At 43.6% G+C, this 24976-nt stretch overlaps 1 protein-coding gene across 1 annotated transcript in view; it reads left to right on the top strand.

Annotated features, from left to right (window-relative positions):
* FER1L6 (fer-1 like family member 6) overlaps positions 1-24976 on the top strand; it is a 116317-nt gene that overhangs the window by 62328 nt on the left and 29013 nt on the right. The window contains exons 21-31 of the mRNA XM_004431086.3: positions 73-207; positions 3085-3234; positions 11345-11455; positions 11725-11886; positions 13078-13258; positions 15518-15744; positions 17245-17367; positions 18634-18673; positions 19909-20024; positions 21047-21178; positions 22097-22222. Of these exons, the coding sequence (XP_004431143.1) occupies positions 73-207; positions 3085-3234; positions 11345-11455; positions 11725-11886; positions 13078-13258; positions 15518-15744; positions 17245-17367; positions 18634-18673; positions 19909-20024; positions 21047-21178; positions 22097-22222 (1503 nt within the window). The remainder of the gene's footprint in view (positions 1-72; positions 208-3084; positions 3235-11344; positions 11456-11724; positions 11887-13077; positions 13259-15517; positions 15745-17244; positions 17368-18633; positions 18674-19908; positions 20025-21046; positions 21179-22096; positions 22223-24976) is intronic.

The following is a 24976-nucleotide window of genomic DNA, read 5'->3' as shown; positions in this document are numbered from 1 at the left end:
ATGACTGCACCTTGGAACCCCCTATAACCCAATTGCATGATCTTCTGTTTTTCTTTCCGCCCCACTTTCCAGATCATTTCCCAGACCCTCTCTCCCACCTGGAACCAGATGCTGCTGTTCAATGACTTAGTGCTGCACGGAGACCAGAAGGAGCTAGCAGAGTCCCCACCTTTAGTGGTGGTGGAGCTGTACGACAGTGACGCGGTGGTGAGTGTCCCCAGGGCAGTGCTAAAAATGCCGTGTTCAACTAACTTTCTTTATTTAACCAGCCAGGACTCTAGATGTGCCTGGAGGCAATCCTGACCTGGGAAAACAATGATTTACAGAACCAGGAGAATTGGTGATGGTCATTTGCTTTACTAAAGGGTTTTTCACTAAGATTTCCCTTTAGATTGCAATTCAAATAGGATCTGCTTCACAAAACTGTGGTCGACACACACTTCTTCAGGAATATAATTATAAAAAGCAACCCGCAGTTGTATTCAGCCTCCAGCTAGTTCCATGTCTCATTTTTGCTTAATAAAAATGTCCATGCCTTTTGAAAACAGGAGGTGTTTACTGATCTTGCCTGGCTGGAAGGAAATGGATGGATATTGTCATCAATTCAGCCTTCATAACTGGGTCTTTTTTCTTTCTTGGTTGTTGCTTCCAAGCCCTGAAACAATGCATTCATCTCTATCTTGTTTCTGTTATGATGTTGACCAAACCTCTTCCTGTCTGAAGATGTCTGTGTTCTGAAACATTGGGCAGATTCAAAAGCTTACTGGAAGATTTTTTTAAATTACTAAGGCAAATCTTCTTCTTTGAATTAAGAAGTCTAAAATAAAAGGCAAAACTTTATTTAATTTTTTTGATGTCTCTCCCTCCTCGGGAGATTGCAGAAGCACCGATATATTAAGTACAGTTGTTCCAAGAAGCCTTTATAAAGCCTCCTCACGTCCTCAGAGCATCTGGCAGCTCTGACCTTGATTCAAGGTCAGGAGGAAATTGGGATGGGAGAATTGCAGAGGGTGAGCAGGGACCTTGGAGAGCAGGAAGCCCCCTCTTGCTTCCTAGAGGAGGAAATAGAGACCCGGAAGGGCCAGATCCTTGTTCAACGTCACAGCCAGCTGGAGGCAGAGCCAGGACTTGATCCTAGCCTCCTGTGTCCACCCTTACCTGCACACGTGGGAGTGGCTGGTGTGGCTGTGTCCCTTTAGACATGCACATTCTGCTTCTCTATGTCACTCTCTCTGGGCCCTGTTCCCCCATTTATAAATTGGGGCTAGATGTATATATTTATGGAATCTGAGTTCTACTCTTGTACATATGTACAGATCTTCTGTAGAGAAGGCCACAAAGTAAGTATCTGTTCAATTTTGTCCCTAACAACATGGTTCCAATCCTAAGGATTTTTATTTGACAACCAATAACAACAATCAAGCATCTTTGAAAGTTCCTCCTAAACCCGCTCGCTGGACTACATGGATTTCCCTTTGCTGTCCCTTGGCTTTTCAAACCCCTTCTAGATCCCCATTCTGTGATTACCTCCAGGGCACCACCCCGAGCAAAACCCTTCACAGAAAAGTCAAGCTTACATTGTCACATAAAGGAAAAGGAAATGTAGGACAGAAAGAAAATAAAACATTTTGCACTTTCCTCCTGGAAAGATACATGTAGACACACAAAAGATTCTGCTTCCTCCTGTGGGCTACGGCTACACCGGATCTGCTGGCTCTATGAGAAATGAGTTTATGTTTGGGAAATTGATTGCTTGGGTTTATGTTTACTCTTTTGTTTCCAGGGCTAATTTTACTTAATAATTCCCAGCTAGGATCATGGACAAAGTAATTACACAGCAGATTGCTCTTTTCATATCCGGCTGTCCTAACTCCACCCATACCCAGAACAGATCTCACTCTGCTATGGGATACCAGTAGACAGCTTTGTTTGTTTTCAAGTGTGAATGAACTAAATCCCATTTCCATCTCAACCAAGCTCCTTCTACAGCCAGGAATGCAAGTGCTGGTTCATGAGTCCAAAGGCAATGAAGCAGTGAGGCTGCTAAAACCCAGCCTCAGCAGGAAGAGGATGTGGGCAATTTCCTTGGAGTTTGGAGGTCATTTATCCAACAGCTTTCACTCAATAAACATGGAATGAGTGCCTGCCCTCTACCTGGGGACATGGCAGTGAAGAAGGCAGGCAAGCCTCCCCGCGTGGAGCTTACATTCCAGCAGTTCCTGAGATAAATAGCAAAGCAGAGTGATTGCTCCAGCTCCGTGCTGTTCCTGGGGGAACGTGGACCCAGGCTCCTGAGACTACGTGTGGGGAGATGGCACCCAAATAGTTCTTAAAGGAACTTACCGCCCATATACATACATATATAAAAAGATATTTTAATATCCTCTTTTACTACCAAGAAAAATAGGGTAGGACTGCTGTGTCACTTAAACATACTGACCTTAATCATCATCGTCACCATCATCATATTACCATGTATTGATCACTTATTGGGTGCCAGTCACTGTGCAAAGCACAAACATCATTACATTAATCCTCATGGCCCAATGAACAGGTATTTTTAACAAACTCTTTTTAGGCATGAGGCTCAAAAAAGGTTGAATAATTGGCCCAAGACCATAGATCTAGAAAGTAGTAGATTTGGGAACTCCAACTCAGGTTTGCCTGGACTCCAAAGCTCATGTCCCCAACCACAATGGCACCCTGCTCTGGAGATCTTTTGGAATGTTTGGTGTCACCTTGTTTCTCCTTTTCCCATTCAAGTCTACCCAAGATGATTTTAACTTTATTCAACTGAGCTCAATATTCTGAGGAGAGAGAGAACATCTGAGATAGACTTGGGCCAGGAAGCCCCTAAGATGACCTTCTTAGAGTTTTTCCTGGGAGCCTGAATACATTGCATTGCTCCCCAAACCTACAGAAAAGGATAATAAGAGCTTGGAGGAAGAAGAGAGTGAGACAGTAGTGAGTGGGAGACATGGAGGCTGACAGTTTTGTGAAGATTATTTTAAAAATCGCATGGATGCAGATCAAAACCAGGTAGGTAACACCCAGCAACAAAAATTCATTTCTTTTCTGCCTTAGGGGAAGCCAGAATACTTGGGTGCCACAGTGGCTGCTCCTGTTGTGAAGCTAGCTGACCAGGACTATGAGCCCCCCACGCTGTACTATCACCCCATCTTTTGTGGGAACCTCTCTGGAGGGGACCTTCTTGCTGTATTTGAACTGCTCGAGGTAAGTGAGCCAGAAAGTGTCAGTTGCACTAGACGTGTGTCTATTTTACCTGGCCAGAGATGCGGCCTCACTGGAAGTGCACTTCAATGCAGCTGTGCCTGGTCTCTTCCTGCTATCTGTGTCTGGAGGTGTCTCCTTCTGGGGATCTGGGAGATGCCACTTAAGAGCCCAGGTGACACAGGCTATTCTCAGAGCCCCTGTGCTACAAGTCAGAGTCCCAGCATGCAAGATCCTTATGGGTTTGGCCAACAATACTTCAACAGCCCTATGTGGAAGACCCTGAGCTCCATATAGACCATGAGAGGATATGAAAGAGGAAGAGGGCAAACATCTAGGGGGCACTTATCATTTTCTCGGTGTTGTGTTTGCTGCCTCACATGCCTTCCATCACACTAGACCTCTCGCAGTCCTGTTGAGATAGGTATTATGATTCCCATTTTACAGATAGTAAACTGAGGATTAATGCAATTGACTGACTTATCTCCTCATGTGGCTAGTCAGTGGTTGAGCTGAGAGCTGAACTGAGACCTTTAAAGCCTTTTGCACCTTACACTGTATCACAAAGTTTCCCAAAGATGAGGAGCTCTTAGTCTGTCCCACTAAGGTGTAGGGGAACTTATGAACACGTGTCTAGGAAGACTTTTCAGAAAGCAAAGGCAAGATACTTGGAGAGGGAAGGTGAGACTCTCAAGTCTGGTTGTTCAGTGGAGAACCAAATGGGACAGGGAGAGGACCTGGAAAAGAAGTGACCAGGTGGCCCTATATCAGTGAGATTTCTCTCCCTGACTGAAAGTTCCATTCCCTGAGGCATCAGGAGGGCAGGCGGCACTTTACCTTTGGCTCAGACCAGTCCCTCTATAGGTAAGCCTGTTTTTCAGAAACCCTAATTTTAAAAAAATCTCACTTGGTAGAGAAACTAGAAGGCAAGCATTCCTAACACATACAAAATGAGGAAGAGGGAGGGCACTCAAGTTGGATCCCAAGGGTATGGATCTCATGCCCATCACTTATTAGTGTGTGACCTTGGGTAAGCTACTCAATCTCTTCATGTTTCACCTGCAAAATGGAGATGATAATCAATCTACCTAAAGTGCCTGGCATGGAATAAACACTCAACAAATGCTACCTATTTTATTATTATTATTATTACACTATAGAATCCTAAGGCAAAATGTCTAGTCCCACCTATTTATTTCAGGTGAAGAAAACGAGCTGGGTAGAAACGTAATGACTTGCTTAATGTGGTGGATCAGAGCTTAGAATCCAGGTATAGCCATTCCCCTGGGAGCTGGAGAGGCTGCAGAGCATACTGAGGAAGGGGACAGCTGTGGAGTTAGACGCATTTGTATTCAATCCAAACTCTGCCCGTGTCTGCATCCTGAGAGGCACACAAGACTACACTGATGAGTTCTTCATTTTTTTTTCTTTTGTGAGGAAGATCAGCCCTGAGCTAACATCCATGCTAATCCTCCTCTTTTTGCTGAGGAAGACCAGCTCTGAGCTAACATCTATTACCAATCCTCCTCCTTTTTTTCCCCAAAGCCCCAGTAGATAGTTGTATGTCATAGTTGCACATCCTTCTAGTTGCTGTATGTGAGACCTGGCCTCAGCATGGCCGGAGAAGCAGTGCGTCAGTGCGCCCCCAAGATCCGAACCCAGGCCGCCAGTAGTGGAGCACGCGCACTTAACCGCTAAGCCACGGGGCCGGCCCCAGTGATGAGTTCTTAAGCCCATCCTATCACAGACTTTGATTGTGGTCTGGTTTTTGCTCCACTTAAAGAAGAACTTTTAGGGCTGGAGCAGCTGCCTTGGAGAAAGAGCGAGCTGTCAGGGGAACTGGAGCTGGGTGAGCTCTTGGAGGGATAGAGTAGCAGGAATTCAGCCACTGGCTCCAGCTCAACAATGGTTGCAGCCTAACAGGGGAGGAGGGGAGGACTAGAAAAATCTGTCTTATAAATCTTAGGCTCTAGGATTCCAGGATGATAAACCAGGTGAGAGTCTAATAGAACCAGCTCTAGCCAGGTAGATGTGTGTTGCACAGAAACATGAACTGTCAGAGCTGAAAGTCACCTTCAAAACCAGCTGGTCTAGTCCTTCCTCTGGTCAGAATCCAGGTGATTTTAGGTCAAAACCAGGTAGAGCACTAAATAACTTTGAATCTATATGAAGGGAGTTTTGCCTTTTTTCCCCTGGCTTTATTGAGACGTAATTGACATATAGCATTGTATAAGATTAAGATGTACACCAGGATAATTTGATATCTATATATATTGCAAAACGATCACCACAATAAAGTTAATCAACACATCCATCACCTCACATAGTTACCTTTTGCGTGTGGGTATGTGTGTAGTGAGAACTTTTAAGATCTACTCTCATAGCAACTTTCAAGTATAGAATACAGTATTGTTAACCACAGTCACCATGCTGTGCATTAGATCTCCAGAACTTATTCATCTTATGACTGGACATTTGTACCCTTTGACCACCTTCACCCATTTTTCCCACCTCCCTGCTCCTGACAACCACCAATCTCCTCTCTGTTTCTATGAGTTTGTGTTTTTTTTTTCAGATTCCACATATAAGTGAGGTCATGCAGTACTTGTCTTTCTCTGTTGACTTATGTCACTTAGCATAGTGCCCTCCACATCCATCCATATTGTCACAAATGGAGTGTTGCCCTTTTTGATCCTTCTGACTCCTTCTAGAAGAAAGTCTAGTTTGATGCTGATCTATCTATAATACCTAAGTTGGAACCTTCCCTTTTAAGAAAGAGTACAGGCTTCAGGCTCAGTGCCTATAAAAAAGATCAATGATACCTACAGACATGTTTCCCAAAGTCTGCTTCTTGAAACACCAGCCCCTCCAAATAGAGTGAAAAGAAAGTTTAAGAAATGCTTCCTGGGCCGGCCCCGTGGCGTACCGGTTAAGTGCTGGTGCTCCACTGCTGGTGGCCCAGGTTCAGATCCCAGGCGCGCACCGACACACCACTTGTCAGGCCGTGCTGTGGCGGCGTCCCACATAAAGTGGAGGAAGATCAGCTTGGATGTTAGCCCAGGGCCAGTCTTCCTCAGTAAAAAGAGGAGGATTGGCATAGAATGTTAGCTCAGGGCTGATCTTCCTCACATACACACAAAAAAGAAATGTTTCCCATGACGTATTCCAATAACATTGTTTTGCTTTCATTTTAAAGTTACTTTCCATCTATGGCAAGTGGTACTTGTTTTGCTTAGCCACATGAAGTTTCCTTTTTAAAAACAAATCTATATCTAATGAAAATGTTTACTGGATAATAGTACAGGTGGTAAAGGTGATAGAGGAAAGGCTAACTTGGGAAAACTGGATCTAGTAAAACACTCCCATTTTACGTGTCAGAAACCTGAGGCTTAAGGTTAAATGAATTGGACCCAGTGAACTGCTCTTTTCACATATGAAGCTCCCTGAAGTGCTCTGAGCCTGAGTTCCCCAATCCATCAATGAAGGGCTGGATGATTGATCCCTTCAGGCCTCTGAGGCCTCAGATCTCTCTGGGCTGCATGGTCTCATCTTCATCCTTCCTCCCTCCCTCCACACTGAGCTGAGTGTCCTAGGCGAGATCCTGCTGCTTCCTGACAGCTGAGTTAATAGAGGAAGGATTGTCAGAGGTAAGCAGGCTAAGAGATACAATTCATTAGGGTTTCATTAGGACTTCTTCTCTTGATTACTTGTTCAAAAAGTAATTTGATCATCAGCGCAACTATCTTAGCATGTGGATCTCGTACATGCTCAGAAGACGGGAGCTGAAAATGCCTTCATTTGTCACCAGCTGCTCTCAGTTTTCGTCTCTGGATGGTTTACTTCAGCCTCTCCATCTCCATTACTGAAACGCTTCTCTGTCTAGAAGAAGGATTTAGTACCCGGGTTCTTTGATGCCCCAGACTGAATTCATTATCTCCATTTCCCCTTCTTAACCAAGCTAGCTGGCCCCTGTCCTTCCAATCCTGGCTTCTAGCCCTACTGTTCTCCCAGACACTCTCCTTGAGAATTCAGACTCAGCTTTAATTCTTCACTCTGTGTTTATATCCATAGCCAGGCCAAGCCCGTTGACTATTCATCTTCGCTGTTCCTAGACACTCCATTTCTCATCAGGATTGTTGCATTGGCCTCTTTCCTGGTCTTCTAGCTTCCTAATCTTTTCTTAGTCACTTCATCCTCCACATTTCTTCCAGAACACGAGGCAGACCGTGCCACTCTCTTGAGAAATCACCAATGGCTCCCCATTTCTTACTGCCAGGAACATTTCTCAAAGTCTATTTTTTGGAATGCCAAATACAGTCCCTCCAAATACAGTGAAAAGAAAGTTTAAGAAATTCTTCATATTATATCCCTCTTGGGGATTTTAAATGCCATTACCATGGCAAATGAGAAGTCTGTGGATAAAGAAACTTTTTTTGAAATTTAATATTTTCCAAATGTTTTTGACTATAAAACTTTACATTTTTGTTCACATGATAACTCTTCGTATCTCATGAAAAGAAATCTGGCCCATAGGAGAATGTCAAATTTCTATAACTTGACATTTAAGTTCTCCCAAAATTTGTCTTCGAATCCTTCTTCAACCTCATCTTTCAGCATATTGCTCTACATACACTATGGCCTCTCTATGCCAGACTACTCTGATCAGCGACTTCACCACGCAAACGTACTCCTCTGCGTTTAGGCATGCTGTTATTCTACTCAAAACGTCTCCCCACTCCATCCACCCCAACCTCCATGCTCCATTGACCTGTTTAGGAAAATGGTCATCATCAAAGTTCAGAACAAGAGATGCTTCCTTCAGGAAGCTTTCCCCACACCCACCTCAGTCAAATTAAATGTTTTCTCCTCTTGCATCCTACAGTATTTGCCTTTTTCTATGTCATTCAGGCTATGGTAAGGTCAATTGTTTACAGGCTTGTCTCCATTAATCTGTAAATATTTTGAAGGCAAAGAACTGCTTCACTCATTCATTCATGTATTTGAACACATATTATTGAATGTCTATTATATGCCAGGCACTTTCCTAAAATTTCTTCAGTGAATAAACAGACAAAGCTCCCTGCCCTCATGGGACTTATATTCTAGTGAAGAGGAGATAAGATGGTACTATGTAAATTGCAATGTAACAGTGGTGTGATCATTGCTAAGGAGAAAAGATAATGCGATGTGAGATCTGAAGAGGACGTGTGTTGGGGGTTGACATTTTAGCTATCCAGGGAAGCCTCACTGAGAAAGTGAGTATTTAAGTCAAGACCTGAAGGGGAGAAGGGAGTGGGCCATGCAGACATCTGGGCAAAGAGCATTCGACGCAGAAGGAACAGCAAATGCCTGAACCTAGAGCCTGAGTATACCTGGCATGTTCAAGGACCAGTAAGGAAGCCAGTGTGGCTGAAGTCGAGTAATCGAGAGGGAGAAGGTAGGAGATGAGGTCGGAGGAAGAACATCACGTGAAGCCCTGTGAAGACTTTGGCTTTTGCTCTATAAAGGAAGGAAAGCCATGAGAGGATTTTGAGCATAATGTTGGATTTATGTTGAAACACAATGGATACTGAGTTGAGTATACGTTGAAGGAGCAAGGGGGGAAGAAGAGATGCCAAGTGGGAGGCCCTTCAGGTAATCCAGATTGGAGAACTGGAAGCTTGGATCAAGACTGTGCTGTGGGAAAGAAGAGAAGCGAATTCTGGATATATTTCAAAGGTAGAGTCCACAAGATCGGCTGATGGATTGGAAGTGGGGTGTGAGATTCATCTCCATGTCACACGCGGAAGCCAACAATAATATTTTACACAGAGTTGACTCTCAATACAATATTTTCAAATAAATGTATTCACTTATTCATATAAAATATGTAGAGAAAATTTGAACCTAAGCTGATATTGTTTTCCTCGAGAGAGAATTTAAATTTGCTTCTGCGGTGGTTTGGGGCACCAGCAATCCTAGATCATCTGAATCCATTTGAAGATTAAGATGATTTGAAGTTGAGCTTTGATATTTGCAAGGGTCAGTCAATTCCCAGTTTATCCTCACTCCTAGGGAAGTTACTATGCGCCAGAGAGTGTGCCAAGTACTTTGCACGTTGTCTCAGCCATTCTTCACAGCAACTCTACGAACTAGATATTGTTATCTTTAGTTTACAAATGACAGAACTGAGACTCAGAGACACTGAGTAACTTTTCCAAGTTCACACAGCTAGTAAGTAATGGAGCCCAAGACTGGTGCCCACCCACTGTACTGGATAAGAGGTGTAATACAAGTATAGATGATGGGCTGAGGGAGACGGAGAAAGGAGAAAGACTTCTGAGTATTTTTCCAATGGGCAGGGCTGGGCCTAGGGTCATGCGTGACCCTGAGAATGGCGTCCCCTTAAACTGTGCACCCCCGGTCCCTTGTCCTGGCCCTGCAGCCGGACCTCTTTTGAGGTCCTGATATTTTGTCTCCACTGGGATATTGGAGCAGTCCGGCTTTTGGACCAACTTATCCTGCCCACCCCAATTCTTACCATTTTGCCTTCACAACAATTCTTTATCCTTCCCCTGGCCCCATGTGCTGAGTGACCACACATCATGTAGTTTTATAAGCCAGCAACTGATCCATTTCACTGAGAAAAAGTTTCATCTTGGCTGGGCGCAAAGTCATTCAATCTCCACCATGTGAGATCCATCAAGGCCTGTGTTGAATTTTTAAGGGCATCTTTCAGGCACTTATGGAACAAAACTTCTCCAGGGCATTTCCCAGGTCAACATTTCAGCAGCCCCAGGATGAGCAAACATACGGTCCTTTCTACAGAGCACATCCAGAGGCAGCCTCCTGTGCCACCATCACAGCTGTTCTGTGGCTTTTCCTTTAGGCGTACACTCTCATTTCCCAGCCCAGACAAGACCCTTTATCTTGTCTGATTCATTCTGCAGCTTCATTATCTCGAGCACATTTGGCATTCGCTGTGTCTGCTGTCTTTTTTTCTGAGCTCTCTTATAATTAGCTTAACCACGTCTGCTGTTGCCAACTAGAATATGTCTGTGAAAAAGAAATGGTGATATGTTTGTGGTGTGCAGGTTTTGATGAGCAATTAGGCTGTTTTGAGCATATGGAGCTAATATGTCAGTCAACCAATAAACATTTATCAAGAACCCATTGGATATGGAGCATTGCTTGAGGGAGCTTAGAGAATGAAAGGAAGTAAACGAACACCTCCTCTCGGCCAAGTCAGACAAACACCCCAAAGCAATGTTTAATAGAACATCTGACTCCCGAGGGCTTGAAGGGTCATCTGGCCCAATATCTGAGGCCCAGAGAGGGAAAGGGACTCATGCAGGGTTACAGCAGAGACTGGTTTCCAGGCTCAGTCCACTGATTTCTACACTCAGCCTCCACAGAGGACAAGTTGCATTTCAAGGACTGAAAGATAGGAGAAGGGACACAGTGGCTGGGATCAAATCAGGGATGGCTTCTTGAAAGATGTACGTGTTGAGCCTGGTCTTGAAGGCAGTGCGGGTTGGCACACACATCGAGAAAGACCCTTTCCTTAGTAGACCACGTGTGAGATTTCAGTAAAGCACAATGACTGTCCTGCTGTTTCATTAACTCCAAATGCACAGGAAATGACTCCTTTTCATCCTGGAGGTCTGGCTTCAGAAGACTACCTTTTCCATTTCACTGATTAAGACGTAGTCTCTATTTGATTAAATATGAGTCTTTTTTGTAGTAGGCATAGTGGGGGAATAGTAAAGTCTCAGAGGTTCCGAGTCTGATCAGAGCCCCTTCTCCATCCTGCTGCTGTGGTTCCCATGTCATTTTATCAGGTTGTGAGGATCTATCTACTAGTCTTTTTTTCTTCCCTCTATTTTACAAGCTCGCCGAAAGCTTATTAACATTAACTTCTTGACACATCATAAATGCTCACTACTCTTGTGAATGAAAGCGTTTGTCAGTTAATACATCAGTGAGGTAAAATGCATCGTGTTCGTTGCATTTATAGCTGGAAATGTTACTGTTGTTAAACACTGACAGTCTTACAGAGGAGGTGATGGTGTGGCCCCATTAGTCTTCCCTGCCTCTCCCCGACCTTCTAATCAGCACTCGTTCTGTGTGGTAGGTCCCTGAGTCTGGGCTGCAAGGGCTCCCTCCCGTTGACCCACCAGATGTCACCCAGATCTACCCAGTTCCTGCCAACATTCGGCCAGTGCTGAGTAAATACCGAGTGGAGGTATGTGACAGGGAAGGGTCGAGTTGTTCTTTGGGACTAAAGGGCGGTGGCGCATTGCAATATATGCCTGCATTATAAGAGGAGATTGTGGGATGAGAAGGGGACATAGTTGATGAGATGGAGCCCTCAAGACACTGCACAGTCCTTTCCTGGAAGGACATACTGTAGTTCTCAGGCAGCATGTCTGACCTGCCCACACCTAAGCCAGGGCGTGCATGCTGGCTCCTCTCTGGGTCTTTGAGTGACAGCTCTGCTCATCACCTCCGCAGGTTCTCTTCTGGGGAGTCCGAGAAATGAAGAAGGTGCAGCTCCTCTCGGTGGATCGCCCTCAGGTCCTCATCGAGTGTGGGGGACGAGGAGTCAAGTCCTGCATGATACAGAGCTACAAGAACAACCCAAACTTCAATGTCCAGTCAGATGCTTTCGAAGTGGTGCGGGCCTCTCCCTCTCCCCCCAGCTCCCTCCCTGCCTTTCCGAGGATGGCATCCACTCCTTCATTAACCTGACGTAGTTAATGTTTTGGAGTTTCAGATGTCCACCACCTGCAAGGAAGGACCGTCTGATTTAGTGAAAAGCCAGAATTTCAGAATGAGAGAACGTAGACTTTTATTATTATTTTGTTTTGTTTACAAAGGTTTTAAGTGCAGATCATATAGTAAGTCAAAGCAGCTTGATGGTGGTTCCCAAAGTGTGGCCCCCAATTCATCAGCATCAGCATCACCTGGGAACTTGTTAGAAATGCGGATTCTCTAGGCCCCACCCCAGTCCTACTGAATCAGAAACTGTTGTGGGTTGGGGTCCAGTTTAACAAGCCCTCCAGGTAGTTCTGATACACGCTAAAGTTTGCAAGTTCCCACTGGCTAGAAGATACACCAACAAAACTTATTTTGATGGTTAGGTTTTTAAAAATTTATTTGTACATAGCGTATCAGTAGTTTACATGCGAATTAATGCTTCTGAAGCGATGTTTTTTGACACCTGTGCTTTTGTTTATTTCAATATTTCAACATACTTTTTTTGTGCTCTGATTTGGAACTAACTGTGAAGAAAAAGTTTGCTTTGTCCAAGCCAGTTAGTACAAATGGACACATTTCTAAATCAGAGAAGCCTAAAACTAAGGAAAGAGAGCAATGTTTGCAAGCCTTTCACACTGGGCTTCACTGAGCCTCAGGGGCCACTGGGGGAAACAAGTGGGCAGGTTGCTGGTCCCTCACCCTCAGCTCCATTTTAAATGGCTCAGCTTTTATCTGTTTTATATCTCGGGCCTGAGTAAATGCTCATTTGAGATGAGAGTCCTGCTGATACATAATGACAAAATAAGAGGATTGGAGACTACTGTTGTAGAGAATTTAGAAGTGTGTGATTTTTGCAATTTAGACCTGGGATGAATTGTTAGTGCCATCCCTCATATGTTGGGTAATTACTCCTCGGCTTGGGAAGGCAGTGCTCCAGACTTCTAGCAAGCTACAGGGGTGACCTGGAGGGACAGAATGACAAGGCAGGGACAGAAGAAGGATGAGTGCCCAGCTTGCCTTGGTCCTGCTCCCAGACGGGTCAGCAGGGTGTGAGCAGCCAGGCCCAGCCCAGGCAGTGCCCTCACTTCATCTGGCCTCTCCCCCCAGGAGCTGCCTGAGAACGAGTTTCTGCACCCGCCCCTGAGCATCTGCGTGGTGGACTGGAGAGCTTTCGGGCGGAGCACCCTGGTGGGCACCTACACCATCAACTGCTTGAAGCAGTTTTTGTGTAAACGCAGGGAGCCCCTTGCTCTCACCTCACAGGCAGACGGAACCCAAGTTGGCGAAGGTAAGACCCTCCTCCTAGATTCTGGAGCTGCAGACTGCAAAGCCGTGGTGCCTGCAGGTGTCTGCTGTAGGACCCTGCACAAAGCAGATGCCCCACAGTCAAGCGGCTCTTTCTGAAGAACGTGCTGCAGTCCCCTCTACTTCTTTAGCTGCAGATTCTTGCTTTAAGACTGACATCAGGGTCAACTCCTCTAAGAAGCCCTCCTTAAAAATAGGACTCAAGCTCCCTCCCACCTCTGCTCCCTGACATTTTTCATTGCTTGATGTTGCTTCAGTTTGTTTTGTTTTGGATCTCAGGTGCATGAAGCTGAGTTAATTGCACTTCTCAGTTCATGCTGTGCAATCATCCTTGGTCTGTTCAAGGCTTCTCATTATATCCATCTCCCCCTACGCCTTATTCCCTATCCCTACTCCCAGTCCCCTCCCCACTGTGGGCCCCACACCACCAATCCTTGTAAAATATAGATCCATTTAATTTACATACATGATATGAGGCTATAATCTGCGTTTGGTTTCCTACTCTTCTCACTCAGAGCTACGTTTTAAGATCCATCCATATTGCTGTGTGTACATTAGATTGTTACCACTCCTTGCTGCATCTACCCCCCTTTGCTTTTCCCTTCCCCTTGTATTAGACCCCAGGCTGCCTCCAACTCCCCACTTCCACAAACAATGCTGTGATGAACATCCTTGCACGTGTTCCCCGAGGGAGGATCCTGTGTCTGAATTTCTTTGGAATATACACCCAGGAGTGAGATCACTGGGAGGCTGGGAAGGTGCACATGTAATTACACTAAGTACTACCAGAGGGCGCTCCAGAGAGCTGTGCCGGTTTACGCTCCACACCAGTCTAACATTCTTAGCATTACTGCATCTGGGCCCCCTTTTCTCCTCAACAGTACTTGCTGTTATCTAACTTTCTGAGTTTTGGTTTGGTGTTTGATTCTTGCCACTCTTCTGGGTATAAAATAGTATCTCATTTTTATTTTAGCTTGGATTTCTCTGATTACTGCTGAGTTTGCACATCTCTTCAGATGCTTGCTGCCATCTCCATTTCCCTTTCTGTGATTTGACTGCTCCTATCCTTTGCCCATGTTTTATGTGTTTCCTTTAATTTTCCTTTTTGTATATTGTAGACATTAATATCCTGTCAGTTATAGATATTGCTCATATCTTCTCCCAGTCTGATAACTGCTAACCTTGTCTAGGGTCCCCAGCTTTGAGCAGAAATTCTTAATTTTGATGTAAGCATATCCATCCAATTTTAAACTTTATGGTTTGTTCTTTTAGATCTTATTTAAGAAACTCTTTCTCACCCCTGGTCACAAAGATCTTATCTTATATTTTCTTCAATTAGTGCTATGTTTTTATCTTTCACATTTAGATTTTTAATTTACATGCATTTGTGTATGGTTTAAGGTAGGGATCCAGCTACATTTTTCTCCATGTAGTACATCGTTTTTTCCCCACAATCTATTAACTTTCCTCATTGATTTGTGCTGCTGTCTTTTTCAAGTTGTCATACATCAATAGTCTATTTTTGAGCTTTCTGTTCTGTCCCACAGATCTCTCCCAGCCCAGCACAGAGTACATGCCTATTTAGTGTTTGTTGGGTTGAATTCGCTGTTGAAAAGTCAGCAACTGGGAAAGAGACACTCTGGAGGCCATGGCAGCTGTGGAGACTCCCAAATGGAAAATGTTCCTAAGTACTGAATTCTACAGCACAAAATGAAGAGGACTCTTGGCAGGAAAGGACAGTGTTATGACCTTTTTATTGGATCCACAGCCCAGTTAACAATCTCATAAAGTCCAGGGACATCCCCCTGCTCCCTGTCAAGCACATGTACTCATGTGCCCAGAGTTCTGCCTACACTTGGGGAGTTTGCAGACCTCTGGAGCCTCCAAGTTTCCCCAAGTTAACACGCTAGGGGAAGACAATCAACACAGAGGAGCTGTGTGCTAAACTTTGATAAGCAGAATCCCTATGACCACGGTTATTTAAAATTACTCTGAGAAATCAATAGGTACACCCAATTATTGATTACCTATTATGCACCTGCTGCCTTACCTCATGATCTCATTTATTCCCCAGTGAGATGGGTATTTTTACTGTCATTTTATAAATAAGGAAGTGAGGTTCAGAGCTGTTAGGACCTTGCCATATTTGCGTCCAGATCTGCCTGATTCCCAGTATGGGGTCCCTGAAATGAGCACCCTGTACTGCAGCCCAGTTGCCTGACTTGCTGTGCTTTTGTTTCAGCTGTTTCAGATTCACTAATAGCCACTGAGCCCTCTGGGACTCTCAGCTCCGCCCAGGAGCCCCCACCAGATCACATCTATGTGGATGTTGAGCCACCTCCCACAGTGGTACCCGATTCTGCCCAGGTTCAGCAGGCCAGCCTGGTTGACATCCCTGACTCATCCCCAATGCTGGAACCCGAACACAAACCTGCAGCCCAGGAGCCACCAAAGGATGGAAAAGCTAAGGTCAGAACGTAGCCCCTCTTTATATTTACAAGGCTTATTAGAGTTTATATTGGAGGTTCTAGACTAATTTTCCCACCTACCAGCTGTGTGACCATGGGCAAGCAACTTCACATTTCTGAGCGTTGGTTTCCTCATCTGTAAAGTGGGGATATTGATACCCACTTCACAGCATTGTTGTAGAAGCAGATAAATCAATGTATACGAAATTAAAGTGCTAGTCAATGTGGCAGTAATAGTTAATTGAACATAAACTCTTCCCAATTCATCAGCTTGGAAAGACAGTGGTTTCCTCATCTAGGCCTATTCCGCAAAGATTTACTTTGTACAAGGTCATATGGGGTCAAAAAGATTCTAAAGAGAAATGAGACTTCTCATCCCCAGTTAGCTGAGATTCCGGAAGGAGAAATGGACAAATATACAAAGAACCATAAAATAAGGATGCGAGTTATCTTTCTAAATCATAAATCTGAGTGCAAAATCCTGGTGTCTCAATTGAATCAAAGAAAAAAGCAGTTTTAAGAAAGTCCTAAGAGATTGCCTCCCCAGCAAATGGTAAAGGCTTAAATAAAAAGCAGAATAAGATGATTAATGGATGTTTGCTCAGACCGTTCCCATCTCATACATGCGCAACATGACCCTCTATGACAGCTCACGGGGTTCTCTCCATCCCACCAGTTGAACCTGCCACTTTAGGTTAGAATTCTCAATTTAAGTGGTTGATGCCACCCTAAAGCTGTGGGTCCTACCAGGTCAGAGATAATTTTTTTTAACATCTCTGTATCCTCTGCACTTCATAGAGTGCGTGGCACTTCATAGGTAGGTACTTAAGAGAAGTCTGAGAGAGCGAAGGGATGACAGGTTCATGATGAGTCTTGCATAAACGATCTCCAATGGGACAACTGTCACCTCCCACAAATGCCTCCTTTCTGCCATACATCCGTCACTGCCTCTCCTATCCCCCATCACTTCTGTTCTACGTGTTCATTTCTTTGCACCTGTTCAAATCAGAAATGATGGTAAAAGGGAATTGTCTACATTATGTCACTTAATCCTCACAACAGTGAGGTAGGCAAGTATTATTGTCCCTAGTTGAGGAAACTGAGAATCATAAAGTTTGTATTAATTGCTTAATGATTCATAACTCAAGTCTCTCTGAAACTAATGCCCTTTCTACTATACCACCTATGCCTGTCTCCTCTACTGAACTCCAGCTTCCCAAATGTGGGGATTCTGTCTGATTTCCCTTACATCCTCAATGTCAAGTACAATATCTCACATCTGCTCAGTAAATGATGGCTGAATAAATGAATGAATGGACTAACAGATTGTTGAACTTTCATTTATTGAAGTGGTACAGACAGCCACAACCACACAAGCTGCTGATACCTCCGTCCGCCTCCCAGAGGGCACCCATATGTTCTCCTCCTCAGTAAACCGGTCAGCCACCAGCAAGCAGATCCATGAGGCCTGATTAATAACACATCTCTCATCCCTTGCCAGGATCCCAGGAAATCTTTCCGGAGGTCTACTAAAAGGAGAAAGAGGACCATAGCAGATGAATCTGCTGAAAATGTCATTGACTGGTGGTCTAAATATTATGCCTCCCTGAAGAAAGCACAGAAGGTAGGGTCTCCCTTGGCTGGGACAGTCAAGGGACTGGATAAGAAAACATAGCACCCTCTAGCCCCCCAAACCCCACATTACCCCTCTTTTAAATTCTACTATAGGTACGTCCTACTCAGGTGTGGTTCTATTAGCTGCGAAAGGGTAAAAACCCTGGACAGACCAGGGATCCGGAATTGTAAAATCTTCACCTCTGGCTGGAGCTGGCCCTAGGACACAGGCTCCAGCCTGAAAATGCTGGAAGGATGGCATCTGGAGAATTTGCCTGGCAGTCAGACTCAGGGAGGTCCAGCCAGGAGAAATGGGGTCTCTGGGCAGGGTGACATCAGCAATGGGGACTTTAGCTGCACCTGAAGATACCTAGGTCAAAGGGCCCCAGATTTCCAGCAAGATTCTAAGTTTATATGGGAAACTACTGAAGTAAAGGTAGAGATCTTGGCCTTAGAAAATGGGAATAATCAGCAGGTTGCCAGAGCAGGGCCTCATGCACATGGAACAAGAAAGGGACTGAGTTGTAAAGCTGGAGAACCAGTGGGGAGTGGGTCTGGAGATTCAGGCAAAAGCTCACTGGCTGAATTTGGTAAGACTTCTCATCACCGAATAAAAAAGGAAAGGAAAATTAGTTACATGTTATTGTCATATTTAATTGAATAGGAATATTCAATTAAAGATGAATTCATTAAATTCAATTCTTCTGATTCTTTAGTTTGGAAAGACCATAGTTTCTTCATCTAGGACTATCCATGAATGTTGATATATACTTATATAAAGAACCTAAATGTTAGTCCCTGCCTCCAAACTCCCTCCTTTTGCTGCAATGGACGCTACCACTTCTGGTGAGGACTCAGCCCTTTCTCCTTTCTCTGCTAACCTCCCAATCCCTGGGAAAAACCCAACAACCCAACATGCCACCAGGTAAAACTCATGCTTACAGACTGAGGTGATGCTCCAGGGAGGTGGAAAAATTGTGGGGAGAGAAGTAGCTTTCCCAGTGCCTGAGAGGAGGCTGCACGTAGAGGACAAGGACGTCTACATCTTGGTGGCAGTTTTCTTGGCTGTGTGGGCACCTCTTCTCTAGGGCAGGGCATCACACTGCACTTAGGTCTTTACAGTGAGGCTTCCCTTGGGGACTACTCACATACTCTTTTAAAATGGCATCTCTGAGAATGCAGAGGGCTGAGATAATTGAATTAGACCTGTGAACAGTCAGGATTACTCAAGGAGGCATGATAGTGTCGATAATCTTGTCTCCTTCTTTTCTCAAAGGAAAAAGAGAGCAATCCCAAGGAGAAAAAAGACAATACAGGTAAGTTGCTGTTCTGGGAGCATTTGAACATAGCATTAGGCCATTTGGGTGAGAAAATGATAAAATGGAAGCAATGGGAGGTACGTTAGAGCTCTGCTCCCTCATTTCCCAAGTGAAGAAGCAATCTCAGGAAGGTGACAATACTTTGCAAAGCTCATGTAGCTGATTTGAGCTGGACTGGGACCAGATCCCAGGTCTCCTGAATCCCGTTCAGTGCTAAAATCAACCCTTTGGCTCGTGTCCCTACATTGACGGTCTTAATGTAGAAACAGCAGGGTAAAAATAGGAGCGAGCTGGGATGACAGGCCCAAACCAACGTGATAAACTTTAACGGAGGTGAACTGGATTGAGATTCTAAGACTCAGTTTACAAGGATTGAGTAGATCTGGTTTGGCAGAAGCTCAAACAGAAGAGGCCTGGGACTTGAAATGACCACAAACTTGATTCAAGTCAACCATAGGTCTTGACATAAAAACAGCAGTAACACCAAGCGGCCAGTGCTGTTTCAGGTGACATTGATAGAGGTAGGAAAACCAGAGCCAAGCTCAGTGCCTCAGGTCACTCCTAATTAGCATATTTAATTCTAAGACCAACCCCACGACTCAAGCAATAGTGTCTTCATGTTGCAGATGATGAAACAGAGGTACAAAGAAATTGAGTAACTTGCCCAAGTTTACACAGCTAGAAAATAGCAGAGCTAAAAGTCTCTCTCAGGTGGTTTTTTCCTAGAGCCTGCTCCTAAAAAGTTACTGAGTAATCCCTCTAACTACATTCATGACTTTGTGGAAGACCCTTAACATATTTGAACCTCCAATTCTTGAACTAGATGAATCGTGAGTCCCCAAACAGATCTGAGAGGGAATGTAACTAAAATCTTTGGGGTCAGACCATCCTGGGTCTGCTTTCTGCTAGTTGGATGACTGGACAAACTACTCACCCTCTCTGTGCCTAGTTTAGTGAATTCTTACATCTGCTGGGACAGGCCAGCACATTGCCCAGCCCCAGGGGATCTGTTGACATTGCATCGCTATGTGAGTGAGTGGCATCTCCTCTGGTCCTGCAGGGCACAGCCTACAGGGCTGTGCGTGGCAATCCTACAGCAAAATGTTATGATTTCTTTTTAAAAAGAAGGGTCATGACACATGGCAGAGGAAAGGGAAGGAAGGAGCTTGACTTTGTTTCTTCTCATCTCAACGGCCACAAGAAGTCTAACAATTTCCACTAAATATCCACAGAGGCAAAACCAGACGAGGTAGTGGTGAATATAGCAGATAGTCCAAAGAAGAAGAAAGACAAAATGCTCAAGAAGAAGCGCAAAGAAGATGAAGTTCCCAACCTGGCCGTCTTGCAAGTATGTGGACTCAGCCATCTTAGCCATGAATGGGTGGGAAGCTCAGAAAGGGGTTTCTGTTAGTGCTTCAGTCAACCCTAGTAATGCCTTTGTCTGAATTAACTTACTTTGTCTTCATTATAATCACTGATGCAGAGAAGTAAGCTTTAACAAAGATACAAGCCAAGACAATGGAGCTTGCTAATTTTCCATTCTCTACATCCTCATATTGAGAAGGGCTATAACTTACATTGTTTAGCCTGGATCCAGCAAGGTAATTTACAGTGTATGAGCTCCCCTTGGCTCACCTCTTGGAGCTTGGCATCATCATGCAGATGTGTACACACTCAAAATAGCAGGAGTTTTAGCTCTAAAGTCAGCTCTGTCAGACCAATCTTAACATTAGCCAGAGGCTATTAGCTAGAGGCATATTTATGAATATGAAAATTTGGAGTATGAAAATTATGTATCTAGATGACCAATATGGACAAGTAATTTTGAAAGGAAATTTGAATAAGTAATTTAATTATATTACCAAACCTAAAACTCAAATCAATTTTGCATTTCTAAAGTGTATATATAATTTCCCGCTTAGAAAATTCAGGTCTATATCCAATATGATAAAAACTAATATTACATTACCTTCTATGTGTTAAGAATTAGATGATTAATGAACCTTTATTGATTCAAATTTCCTCAAAATATTATAATCTCTATCTAACAACCAATGACACCAATTCACTATAAAAAGTTTCGTCATATTTCTACTTCTATATTACACTTTTAAAAATTTTGGTTTAGCTATACTTCTTGGAATTTCAAAATTTATCAAAAAAGTTTTATCAATTTCAGAGTAGTGGTTAGTTCTAGGAATGCTGAGTCAATCATTTTTCTTATTTTGGTAAAGATAAATTAATAGCGGCCTCTTAGATTTTTCCAAGGGACACATATGAGGGCTGGTTGTGGAGAATCTTGGCATTTCTCATTAAGTTGATCCTGGATCTTCCTTCCTTTAAGCACACTCTTCTCTCTTCTCCCTAAAGATATATGATGGTGATCTTGAAAGTGAATTCAACAACTTTGAAGACTGGGTGAAAACCTTTGAGCTCTTCAGAGGCAAGTCTACGGAGGATGACCACGGCCTTGACGGAGACCGAGTCATAGGAAAGTTTAAGGCAGGTTCCAAAGTTAACCCTTTTATTTGGTTCTCCTATCCATACATGTCAGATATGATTCAATTCTGTTAATGGGATGGTGGTGTGGAACGCGTGTATGGAAGATCCTCAATCTTCACATGAGACCCTCTCTAGAACCCCACAAGACCTAGCCCCATATCTTTCGAGATATTTGGTTTGTGGCCAGTGGAGTGGATTGGAACTCATTCTGGCAGAATATAAAGAGACAGAGTTGTCGCCTAAAAGAATCACTGAATTTTACTTTGCTCTTCCCACCCCTGACCTACCAAATGCGTGAGATATGCAAACCTACCAGTTGGATGATTAAACTAATCAAATAACACAAACGCTTCATCTGGCAGACTTATGGTATCATCATCACAAAGTAGTAGCTGACACTTATGAACCTACTGCGTGCTGGGTCCTTTATATGCAGCGTTGTGTTGGAAATAGCAGGGGTGTTGCAGTTTGCCAATCTGGATTTAAATCCTAGTAATGATACTAACTAGCTTCATGATCTTGAACAGTACTTGACCTCCCTGAGCCTTGGTTGCAACATCTGAAAATAGGAATACTGCAGTCAGGATAGAACGAGATAATGGGAGAAAGCACTGGTCCAGTACCCGACATGTAAGAGGCACTCAGTATCCCATCTGATGCTCCTATGCCCGTTCCTCACATAACAGCCCTGGGAGGAGGCTGTCACTGTACCAACACCGATTCACTGATGTACCATGAAGAAGCTCAGACGCACGCAGGTTATATGAATTGCCTGAGGACACCCAGAGGGCAAGGGTAGCACCAACCCAGGTCCTGTTGGATCCCAGGCTGTGCTCATTTTCCAGCCTTATGCCCTCTATGGTTTTTGGTGGTGCACATGACCATCTTGTTCCAACGGGTCATGCTTTGTTGTTCCAGGGCTCCTTTTGCATCTACAAAAGCCCCGAGGATTCCGGCCTCGAGGACAGCGGGCAGCTGAGAATCCAGCAAGGGATTCCACCCAACCACCCCGTCAAAGTCCTGATCAGGGTGTACATTGTTGCGGTGAGCCATCCTTGTCTACTCTGAGGGGTTGTCGTAGTCTGCTTGGGCTGCCATAACAAAATACCGCAAACTGGGTAACTTAAACTAACAGAAATTTATTTTTTCACGGTTCTGGAGGCTGGAAGTTCAGGACCAAGGTGTCGTCAGTGTTGGTTTCTGGTGAGGCCTCTCTTCCTGGCTTGTAGATGGTCACCTTCTTGCTGTGTCCTCACATGGCCTTTCCTCTATGTGCACATCATTCAGAGAGAGAGATCTCTGTTGTCTCTTCCTCTTCTTATAAGGCCACCAGTCCTATTGAATTAGGGCCCCATCCTTATGACCTCATTTAACCTTAAATAGCTCCCTAAAGGACCTGTCTCCAAATACAGTCACACTAGGGGTTAGGGCTTCAACATATGAATTTTAAGAAGGCATAGTTCAGTCCATAACAGGGGATATGAAGTTTGGTCAATAACATGGACATTTGCTGGCTTTTCACTCAAGCAAAATACTTGCCAGGCACACAGGACTGCTCTGTGTAGCTTTATTTGCTCTCTGTGGTCACCCCATAGCTGGGAAGAAAACCAAACAGGACTGAAGAAGGAAACTCACAGGCAAGACAGTTACAGGGAAGAACAAGGGCCGAATACTGCAGCTGCCACTGTGAAATCCTCCCCTGGTGGCTATGCCTCTGCACTGTCACAGTCAGAAATTTCATTGCGAATATATTTCCAAAAAAAGCTGCCCTAGGCTTCCTACTTTCTGATAACGAGAGCACTAAACTTGAGTCGTGAAATTTATAGGCCTGATTGCCAGGAAGCTTGGGGCCAAATGTGATGCTCAAAGCAATTGTCTGCTGAACTTTTGTGGTTCATTTGTTTGTTTTCATCTCCTGAACTTGGAGTTGATTTTCATAATCTTTTTAAATTGCAGTAGTCTTATTTTGTGTTAACTCTTTGCTTAAATTGTCTACATTCTTTTTTAGAAACATAAATAAAGCATAAAACAAAGAAGAATTATTCTTCTTTAATGCTTAGGGAGAACTAAATGCTCCCTTTCCATCATGCACTTCTGATGTTTCCTTCATCAGCAGCAACATCATTGCCACAAACACCATGTGCCAGGCGTGTTCTGATCACTAGGGATGTTGTGATGAAAAAAACACAGTCTCTACCCTCAAGGAAGTCACAATCTACTTGGATAAATTAGAAGTACTTGTAAAGAATCACTGGCAATGCTGGGTATTCTATATTAAACACCCACCCACGGGACAATGAGACTAACCTTTTCAAAATTTTATTCAGGAGGTCACTGATGTCTTGGGAGAGATAATTAATATGCATTTTTAGGAAATGGGCCATGTGTTTAAATAAATTTGAGGAATGGTGCTTATAATAATTTTTTCCCTGAGAGTCACAAAGCTCATTAGCACAGTCAAGACTCTGAGAATTCCAGAAGCAAAGAAACCTATTTAACTGTTGAATCTTTAACAGCATTTTCTAAACTTATTGCCCTACATCCTTTCCCCCCCTACAGAAAACCCTGCAGAACTATGGTTCTGTGGGACATAGTTTGGGGAGTCCAGAAATAGAGGGTACAAACAGTAGGAAGGAGAGGGAGAAATTTTTTGGACTACAGAGAGTAGAGAAAGATGGTTATTTATTTATTCATTCAGCAAATATCTACAACACACCTTTTATGTGTCCAGTACCCTCTAGACAAACCGCCAAGAATGCAGACCAGATTCTTGCTCTTGCTCAGGGAGCAGCATGGAGGAGAGAAGGCTTGGGCTGGAACTTGAAGACAGGGAAGACTTGAACAAACGAAGAGTCAGAGAGTGGTGGCCTGAGTTGCAGGGAGTAGGGTAAATTCACTGCAATTATGGACAGTCAATGCTTTTCATTGACATTTCTAGTAATAGTGATTGTGTGGTTTGCTCTCTTAAACTAAAATTTAATTAAATAATAAGTTAATTAAAAAATCTTTTAATTTAATGACACCGAAAGAGTAAAAAATACTACTACTTAAAAGTTACATAAAGAAAGAAATCAAATCTTCCCATCTCTGCAATTCCATTTCCAGAAATAACTTCCTTTTCTTATGTGTATGCAAACACGTCTATATCTATTTACACTTGATTACAGTTACCTCCAGGTATTTATTTAATGGAGTTCTGCTTCATGCGTTACATATTGATCTTCTATTTTATTTTCTTACTTAGAAATATAACTTGGACATTTTTCCAGATCAGTGCGTATAAGTCTTCCTCATTTTTTTTTAGTAACCACTTAGCATTTTCTTGACTTAATGTAGTATTCATTCATTCATTCATTCATTCATTCAACAAATATTCAGAAGGCCCAGTTCTAAGTCCAGGAGATAGAGTAATGAACAAGACAGACAGTACACTTGCTCTCATAGAGATTATATACTAGTTGAGGGTGGTGTGGGGATTAAGAAGGTATAAAAATAAACAAAGGAGCAGATAAGATGAATGTCAGAGATAACTGCTATGTAGAGAATTAAAATTGGGTGATGTGACGAGAGTAAATGGGGAAAGGACTATTTTGGATTGAGTTTCTCCCTAAGTAATTGACACAGAGATTATTTACATTTTTAGATATTAAACAATGCTCTAATGAACATCTTTGAAAATATAGCTATGTGTGCCTCTACCATTCTATCTGTAGGATGGGATTGTTTCTTACTCAGCTCTCATCCCTGCAGAATTTTTCCATCTTCTCAGTGTTATTCCTCACCAGCTGCCTACTGGCC

This window comes from Ceratotherium simum, chromosome 23 (assembly GCF_057802395.1).
Source record: "Ceratotherium simum simum isolate JZ-2026a chromosome 23, ASM5780239v1, whole genome shotgun sequence".
Classification (NCBI taxonomy): Eukaryota; Metazoa; Chordata; class Mammalia; order Perissodactyla; family Rhinocerotidae; genus Ceratotherium; species Ceratotherium simum.
Note: the sequence above shows the minus strand (reverse complement) of the source record. Positions and strands in the feature narration are given on the sequence as shown.